The sequence below is a fragment of the Tarenaya hassleriana genome, unplaced genomic scaffold (assembly GCF_000463585.1).
Source record: "Tarenaya hassleriana unplaced genomic scaffold, ASM46358v1 Cleome10, whole genome shotgun sequence".
Classification (NCBI taxonomy): domain Eukaryota; kingdom Viridiplantae; phylum Streptophyta; class Magnoliopsida; order Brassicales; family Cleomaceae; genus Tarenaya; species Tarenaya hassleriana.
This window is the reverse complement of record NW_010960188.1, coordinates 2,828,019-2,838,299: the sequence shown is the minus strand read 5'-3', so window position 1 is coordinate 2,838,299 and position 10,281 is coordinate 2,828,019. Positions and strand designations below refer to the sequence as shown.

General features: G+C 35.2%; 1 protein-coding gene across 1 annotated transcript; it reads right to left on the bottom strand.

The window, feature by feature from the left end:
• Window positions 1-7,490: 7,490 nt before the first annotated feature.
• LOC104802324 (zinc finger protein WIP2-like) lies at window positions 7,491-10,186 on the bottom strand. The gene is made up of 2 exons (XM_010525878.2): window positions 9,491-10,186; window positions 7,491-8,038 (listed from the first exon to the last, which is right to left on the bottom strand). Exons 1-2 carry the CDS (start codon window positions 10,148-10,150, stop codon window positions 7,574-7,576), a joined length of 1,125 nt encoding a protein of 374 aa, XP_010524180.1. The 5' UTR covers window positions 10,151-10,186; the 3' UTR covers window positions 7,491-7,573.
• Window positions 10,187-10,281: the final 95 nt, after the last annotated feature.

Here is a 10,281-nt window from a genome sequence, read left to right as displayed (position 1 = left end):
CTTTCCCTTTTTATTTCACTTTGGCTGTCTAGACAACACATAAAATGGAATAACAATAATAATAATAATAACATAAGAACTCGATGGATATATATATAAATATCAAGTCAATTGACATAAGCTCAGTGCAAGTAGTAGTTGAAGAGGGACACGAGGGAAGCTCCGACCAGCGATCCGATCACCGGCACGGCGGCTCCCACGGCTCCGCTGGCGGCCGGCCCAGGCGCCGGAGCAGAGGCCTCCTCCGCGGCCACCACGACGGCGGCGGCGGCCATTATGATTCCGCAGGCGATCTTCTTCATCTCCATTTTTTTTTGCTGAGACCTGGAAGAAGATTTTCTTTTTTTTTTTTGGTTTTTTTTGTTTGTTTTTTGTCCTGTTTTTCTGTTTCTTGCAGGTCTGAGGAAGATCAATGGTGCTGGTGGGGATTTTATAGGGAGAGAGTCTGGTTATTTTTGGAAAGGTAAATACGTATTTTTAGAGGAAATCCATGAACATTTACCGTTGATTTTGGCAAATCGGTTTCGGGAGGTTGTCATGTATGGCTTTGCGTTGTTTGAGGGCTTCCATGCAAATTTAACGGGTCTGAAAACTCCATAACATGAAAATATTGTATATGTATATATATATATTTATAATTATGAAGGAATTTGGAGTTTATTCGTTAGTTTTTTTTATATAATTTTCTTTATTATATTATAACGAAATGTGTAGACTCGTAATAACATTTCATTCTGGGGCATATATACGATCGACAACCGTCATGGATAATGTCATCTACAGAGATATACGTGGCATATACATACAAATGATTCAATTGTATAGATACGAGAAATGTCCGTCGTACGAATCAGCAGTAGATTCTGTCCGGGGCCCACCCGAGTCTCAGAGATATGTTCTTCATTGTACATCTTTTTCCGACCAAAACATATCCACTGAACTCGGAATCTAGCTTTGTTAAATGTCGTGTCCTCCAACCCCACGTGGATATTAGGTTATAAGGAACCGGGCCAGATATGATACGAATTTAAAACACGGGCCGAAAATGTTGGGTTGGGCCCATTTAATATCTGGGTAGAATCACTCACCAGTGTCTTCAGAGATTGGATGCACTGGGAATTTAATGTTGGATGGAGATTAATATTAGATTCTGGACAAAATATTTCGTGTCACAATGAATGCATCATTATTGATGTACATATACATAATGAACCACACACACACAAAATCTATGTTCATATCCACACGCCTATTGGATATTTTTTTATACGATAATATATAGTTCTTTCCTTGGAGATATACTTTTTCGATTTTGGGATGAAGGGAATATAACCATCCAATATGTATATATATATATATGTATGTATATATAATATTATTAATAATGTTGACGCTGTCAAACATCTCCATTTATTTACACCCACAAGGCCATGGGGGGGGGGGGCAACGACCAAAAGTGGAACAGAAATTGAGAGTTGACTTCGATTTATTATGTGTATATGTTTTTGTAAGATGGGCAAACTCTTCATCCCAAAATCGGCTGCTTCCCTTTGAAGGGCATCCTTAGGCATGGGACTCTTCATTACCCCATCCCTCCTCCTTTATATGTTTTTTTTAAAATTTTTTTTTTGTCCAAATCCAATTCACGATGAGTTCGGAGACCAACACCTCTTTACTATTTTTTGGTACCAAATTCTTCATGCATATATATATATATATATATATATATATAGGATGAACTTGGTGCCTATAATCATTTAAATATGGTGTAACGTTTTCCTATCCATTGGAAAGATATAATTGGACCAAAGATTTGGTGAATTTTTGAATTATAAAATAAAATAGAGATCATGTATAAGGTAAAGTTGTATGTATCCGGTACATATTCCAAGAGGGTGTGTGTTAGTTTCTTAAAAAAAAAATTGTAAAAAAGACGAAATTAATGAAATTTCCTATATAAATTTGTATTGGTTATGACAAAAAGTTTAATTGAAGGGAAAGGAAAAGAGGAGTATGGGAAAAGGAGATAAAAGACACCGTTCAATTTTTTAAAAAAAAAAGCAGATTAAAGAAAACAGGAAAATAAATAAATACATTTTAAAAAAAAAGAAAACAAATAAATAAAATAGAGGGAAAACAAGTGGCAGATAATTCACCATCATATTATATGGACATGTATTCCTTGATACAACTTTTCTTAGTTAAGATGTCCGAATATGAACAAGATGTCGTGTCATAGGTTTTGAAGCTTTTTTTTTATTTTATGAAGCCATCTCATAATTTTTTTTTATAATCATGATAGTTCCCCACATCTTCGCACCGATTACATCCACCCTAGATTCGGGACCTTTTTTATCTAGAAATTACATCACTCCCCACCAGTAGAATCGAACTCATGACTTCGATGATGACTTTGTCACCTCTCAACCACTGGGCCACCAACTATTAAGTTCATCTCATAATTCATCATCATATATTTGTCCGCATATATATATATATAAATCATGGTATACGTATATATGAAAGCCAAATGCATATATATATACATACATATATATGTATATCATCTATGTTCTCAAGGGAGATCTAATCAATCAGTTTAAGAGTGGGGTCTCTTATACAGAATACATTTGGGCCATTCTTGTCCTTATTCTTCTCCCCTCGTGAGGTCTCTTTCTCCTTACTACAAGGAGAGCCACTCAATCTATTTTTTTTCCTCAACAACCAATGATCTCGCTTTAAAATAAAATAAAATAAAAGTTTATATTTTGTTTTGATTGGACTTATAAACAGCGAAAAATTTGGAAAGAAAAATAACGGGGGGTACTATTGATAATAGTATCATTAAGAAGATTATTATAAAATTTAAAATGAAAAACTATGATTTGTACAAAAAAAAAGGTAAAACGTAACGTATATAAAACAATAAGAGAAAGGGATATATAGTGAAGTGAATATGATTATATATATATATATATATCGTGAATATAATTCAATATATGGATCAAATAAAGAATATGGACAAAATAACACAAGAAAAATGGATCAAATAAAGAATATGGACAAAATAACACGCGCGGACAATCATCACACTTATGTATAAAGAGACCTCTAAGGATTATATGGTTCAAAACAATTATTTTTTTATTTTATAATATATATTAATCGTTTTCCTTTTCTTTTCTAATGTCATACATGCATCATTGCCTATTATTCTATTGCAAAAGATATCCTCGATTTATATATATATATATATATATATATGTGTGAAATTTTAGTTGTATTCTCTTTTGAGGTACCCGTGATTAGGGATGTCAATTAAGCCCGGAGTCCGAAACCCGGCCCGCCCGCCCGAAAATTATAAGGACATGGGCCTAAAAAATGTAGGCTCATTGAACTTCGGGCTTTCGGGTCTCAGGCCAAATGGGCTACGGGCCGGTCGGGCCGGGCCAGTCGGGTCTCGGGCCGGGCTTGAGGCCCGTTAATTTTTTTTTTATTTTTTCTAACCTTCTTTTCTAAAACAAAGTTTTACCTCTCTATACTTATAAATATGTGTGCCTAAATATATATATATATATATATATTTGAACCAAATGATGAACTTTTATATCTTGGTTCCAATTAAACTTTTTAAAGTGACGGAAATTTTGAATTTCTTAACCATATTATATCATATATAATATATATAAGTTTACATTTTAGAAAGGGTAGAAGTTTTTAAATATATATATTTTTAAACCTTTATTTGTATATGAACATATTGATTTTTTTCTATAGGTTTTAAATTAATTACATCATAGAATTTTTTTTTATATTATGTTTGTTATTTTTTATCACGTTTAAAAGTTTTTAATCGCATGTTATGGTGTTGGAGAATTGAACAATTGGATAATTTTTTCAATTTTATTTTTATTTGTGAACTAAATAACTTTGTTGTTATCGGTTTTAAAAATATTTTTGTTAAATGTTTCATATTATTATTATTATTATTATCGCAAAAAAAAATTATTTAATAAAAAGTCCGAAGCCCGACCCGAACCCGCCCGAAGCCCTGTAGGGCCGGGCTCCGGGCCATCGATCCTAGACCCGAAAAATAAATGAGCGGGTCGGCCCGACCCGAAAAATTCTAGGCCCGAATTGAACCCGGTCCGAACCCGGCCCGACCCGTCCATTTTACACCCCTACCCGTGATTAATCATGTGTCAAGGTTCAATTTGGCCTCCTTTGCCTTTTTTTTTCCTTTTGCATTGTTGGGTCCTCCCCCCAACAAAAAAGTCATCTCGAATCATATAAGGCAGATCCATTTAAAAAAAAATTATTAGAGATATTTATTTATTGTTATCTATAATTAATACAAAAAATATTTACCATAATATTTAACTATTATTAAAATTAAATAAACAACAAAATCATCGGACACATGCCCCTTTTACTCAAATACACATCCATCCATGTAAGTAGTTATTATAATCACCTATATATATGTGCGCGTGTTATCAAATGTTATATATATACACATTTATATTGGTCATGTCTTTACATATACGTAGAGAATGCACATATGGAAGGATTAAAATAGATCTTTTGTATATACTTATAAATAATATTAAAAATTGTACGTACGTGCGAGTTACATTAAACAAATCGAGATGAATAATATATAATATATATGGAGAAATTGAGACGAGGCAGAAAAGGTCGCCTCCTTTAGAACAGCCTTGGAACACGAAGAAAAACAAATCGTAAATACTAACAAACACATGTCCAATATTCGACATGATTTTGGAAAACTGCGACATGTAAATGAATAATTTAATTGGATTCAATATAGCATTGATTGATGCATTCAAACGTTTTACTAATATATATATATATATAGCTTCGGGATTTTAAACAAGAATTAAATTAAGTTAAATTATTTTCTCTTTACGTATATACCAATGCAAAACCAAGATCTATTATTTCATTAAAAAAAAAATTATATTTTACAAAATATATATGGAAACAATCAATGGATGGATCATATATATAGATGCATTAATGGTACGTAAAAGTGGGGTTTGAAGGGTCAAAGGAGGAAGGGATGGTCTCTCCCCAAACAAAGGGGTGAGAAATTGATTGGGCATTAAATGTTTGCCTGAAACAAGGAGATGCGTGTGATTCACTTTGCGAAATTTTCCTACTGTTGATATCTTGAATGAATGAATGTTGCACATCATCATCATCTTTCACATACATACATACATACATACATACTCTTTCACATACATACATACATACATACATACATACATACATACATACATACATACATACATACATACATACATACATACATACATACATACATACATACATACATACATGTGCATGCATGCATGCATACATACACACACAAGGACTTAAAATTAGTAATTACACCCACATGCGACTGCTGCTGCTGCTGCGACATCAGCTTTTCTCCATGCCTTCACACGTGTACATCGAACCCCTTGTTTCCTCGTCCTGTTTAGAAAATGATCATTCGTATTAGATCGTTCGTTCAACCTCTGTACCGAGATTTTGCAAAAACGATGATATCCACAGCATACATACTTCTATCATTCCTTCGTTTTGAGGGTTCGATTCTCTCCGAGGTGAAAATGTGAAATGAATTAACAATAGGAAAAAATAACAATAATTAATAACATAGAAAACCGAGTGTATATAGCTCGTGAAAATCAGATTATATATAAATCTAGCTCTCTCTAAAATATTGAAATTCTATAATTTTATTTTTTATGGATTAATACCAAGAAAACATGATACAAGATGACACGTATTGGGTTGGGATACAAAAAGGATGCGTAAATTGGATTCATGTGCTTTTTTTTTTAAAACCTAAACGAATCTGTATATGGGGAACGCACAAGGAAGATTACAAGAGCAAGGGGCGTGTGGGTTTGGATCCCAGTTAATGAGTGTGTGTGTGTGTGTATATCGTGTTGTTGTACAGAGAGAGAGAGAGAGAGAGAGAGAGAGAGAGAGAGATGTGGTCAAAGAGACAAAAGGAGAGGTCTAATCAAAGAACAGTCGATATGAAACAGACGGAGAGAGAGGTGTTATTGTTAGAGCACTGTTCATTTCATCAGTCCTTGCTCCCAAATCTGCTCAACCATCACTCTCTTAGGGCTCCACTCTCTCTCTCTCTCTCTCTCTCTCTCTCTCTCTCTCTACAAACCTGCCAGAGAGTTTTTGTAAATACACAGACACATGTATACGTACACCAACATATATGTATTTGTATTGGGTCTGTATTTCCGGTTGGAGATACGTAATACCGAAGAAGCAATAAATATCTCGAACCAATTTTTTTTTTTTGGACGAGTAATAATCATAGAAAAAAAATAAGTTGAACAACGGATCTTTCGTGAGCGACATGCGTCCATTACAGGTCACCATATGCGATGGGATTTTTATGGGTCATTAAAAACTGAATCTTGTCTTATAATAATAATAATTAATAATATGTTGGGATCATTATTAAAAAAAAAAACCGTATGTCTCTCCACTGACCAAAAGGAAAAAAGAGCATCTTGAAAAAAAGCTCTCTAATGAAAAGCCTAATCCCTGACTGTAACATCTGTTACACCATCAAATCCAACATCAAGACCCACGTAATATATATATATATATATATATATATATATATGTATATAATAAGAAATATATAAGGGCCCATCGTGTTAGAAAAAAATCGACATAAAATAAGGAGATTTTTTGGGGGTGCAATTATTGATTATAAGAGCGTCATATTATTTCTGCATGTGACGTAGATAAATTGGATTATCCTAAGAAAGTGTTGAGCACTCGAGTAGTAATATTCTCTAGTGTCCAGTCTCATTATGCATATCATGATATCACGGGACAAGATCCATTATATTCTTATTTATAAATAAAATCCATGGGTAAACCATAAAATATCTTTTCGAATTAAAAAAATATATATTGAAAACCCCAGAAATAATCAAATTTGAATTATTCCCTTCGAGACACTATTTCTTTGGCACAAACACACAGTATATCTTATACATATACTTGAATAAATGCATAAATCTACCTACAAAAATATTTTTTTTAAAAAAAAAGACCTACAAGAAAATTATAGATTATAATACTCCCATATTTATTATTCACGATCATCTCCCCCCCCCCATTTCGGGAAAAAATATGTTTAAATATATATTATAGTCTCGTTTCCTAAACATAATGCATGTATATGACATCTTACAAACTGAACTTATAATTCCTATCTTATAATTTCACATGCATGCATCCCTTATTTGGAGAAGGTAACGCAAAACCATCAGCACAAAAGTGAATATATATATTGTGTATATATATGTCTAAATATATAGCATGAACATTCTAAAATCATTAACCCAGGATTCTACATTGCCTGCAATTATTTCCAAAATGATTCTTATATATATATATAGTTCTTACTTGGAAAACTTTACCTCCGACAAAACTTGGTCCATTTGAATTGCGTTTATTTATATATACATATATATATGTACTATAACTGCTTAGCCTACTTGGACGATGTCTGAATAGAGTCATCGTGATCATTATCTAACTGTTCTACCTCAGAAGCCGGCTCGTCCTCGTCCTCTTCAAACCCACCAATGCCGTAAGCTCCATGACCGTTCCCGAATGCCTTGATGTGATCTTTGAGAGATCTCTTGTGCTTAAAATCCGACCCGCAAAGGCAATACCAAAGCTTACCGCAATTCTTCTCGTGCGTTCGCCAGTCGCCTCTCACGGCGAAAGCCTTGCCGCATTTCCGACACATGAAGGGCTTGATGCCGTGTTTCCGCTTGTAATGTGTCTGAAGAGTTCTGAAATCCTTGAGCGGCTTTGCCCTCGGATGGTCCACGTTGTTCCGACAGCCCGGGGCGCAGCAGTAGCACGGTAGCCTCAGCATTCCCGTTGGCTGTGTTCCTCTTAGTGATTCAGGCCCTTTTCTGTATTGTGATCCATGTCCCCACATGTGCATCTGAAGTATATATTATGCATATATATACACACACACACAATCATGTTTGAATCTATACGTGCAACATGGATCTTGAAATTTGGCTCAGGATGTCGATTCATCATACATATAAGAGGTCGAGGCAGTAAAATAGGCATATCAAACAAGTTGATAAAATTTTAAAATTTTGAATCATATATATTTAGTTTTGGCCCACCGGATCTAGAGTAATCCAATCAAAGATAAGATATTATACGTCCCAAATAAGAAATTAAAAAAAAAATAACATCAACCAAGATAAATTAAGAGAGGCGACAAAAAAAAATATGTAGAAGATGTGAAATGGTAAGAACAATGTAATTCCACGTAAACGGGTCAAAGGGCTAATCAATACAATGCATGAAGAGGATTTATAATCTAATTAAATCTCATATTTCTTTTAAAAGCAAAAGATGATCAACAAAAAGACTGCAAACTCACACAAGACATGCATAGGTTCGCTCTAAAAAAGTCACAAGGAAAATCACTCCATGATGGTTCACACATACACATGCATATATACGTATATATACATATATAATATAGATATTCTTTGTGTTTGTTTCCATGATAACTGTTGTTTTACACATTAGCATTTAAAAGTGTCTGCAAAATCTGCGAGGAAAATCCAGTTGTACGCAAGATTGCCATGTGAAGAGAGAGCAAAAACACACAGATCTCTGAAGTACCAAGGAGACATAAAGAACATCGGATGTCTTGTTCAATCATCCTTTTACAATATGTCTCAGTCTCTCAGTTCTTTTGTAATGCAATGATTTTATTTATTCATTCATGTATCAGAGAGAGAGAGAGAGGGAGATCTATATATATATAACGATACGTCGTCTTTTCGAGTGATTGAACAAACATGTCCATGTTATTTTGTACACGCATATCTATGAACCCCTTGTGCCTTGTACCGGTGGAAAAAAGGCCAAAAACAATTTTGTGAAAATATACCGGTAATCTTTTTTTCGTTTTTTCTCGAGAAAATTAATTGAACACCTTATACTAACCCATGCTTTTTTCCTCTCTTTACCGTTCCGGTTGAATCCAAACGAAGACACAGAAATCGAAAGTTCTAAGCTTTCTTCTCATACGAGAGTGCGAAATTCATGGGATGGAAGAAGTAGCTTCTAGATTGAAGATCTTGAATTTCCCGAGAGAGGGGTGAAAAGGGCAAGAAAATAAAGATAATCAAAGAAGAAAACCACAAAAAAAAAAAATGTATGCTAATGAGCTCTATCTATAGATAAAAGATCTTGAATGCTAACTATCCTTGGGAGAAAGAAAATGGAAAAATAATACACACACAAAGGTGGGCATTTGACCAACCAATATATAGGTTAAAGTTCAGTATTTCGCACAAAAATTTAAAGATTAAATCTCATTTTAATGTTTTTTTTAAAGTAGGGTTGAGAGTGGTGTGAGTACCTGCATGTTGTTGTATCTGTTGAAGGTCTTGAAGCAAACAGGACAAGAGAACTGGGTTGGTCCAATCAGAATCTGAGAAGGTGTCGGGATCCAATATTGGCCCTTGTTCAGTCTGCTTATTCTGCACCCTCCGCCGTACTCGTCTTCACCCTCTTCGCCGCCGGCGCCGGCGCCGAGAGGATGATGCTCGAGATCCTTCTTGTTTTCGTTGATGTTCTCAGAAGATGAAGACATCATAAGCACAGTGGCCATCTCCTCGGCGCTAGGGCTTGGAAGCCCTATGTGAAGCGCCACAGTGACGTCTCCATAATCAAGATTGGCAGTATCGTGGCGATCATGATCATTATCATCATGGGGGTCATGTTGATCCGATGATGACTTTTCGTAGTCGACATCCATGGAAGTGGAAGGTTCTTGGACTTGCTGTTTGTTGGCGGGGCTGAGGCTGAGAAGGGTTAGGGTTTCCCGGAGAGGAGGCGATGCCGGCGCTGTCGGTGGAAACCGCTGGTTAAAGATTCCTCCTCCGCCGATGTCGGCGCCGCCGTGAGGGAAGAAGAAGGAGGGAGGAGGAGGGTAAGTGGAGGAAGATGAATTAGGATGATGGAGAAAAGGGTTTGATTTGTACCATCCTGTAAAGAAATTGGAGTAAGGATCACTCATGGTGGAGAGAGAGACAGAGAGAGAGAGAGAGAGAGAGAGGGAAATAGTTTGGTCTTTGTGGGTTTGCCTTTATACAAGAGACACAGATCGAGTTGAAGAGGGAGAGAGAGAGAGAGAGGCATGACAGAAAT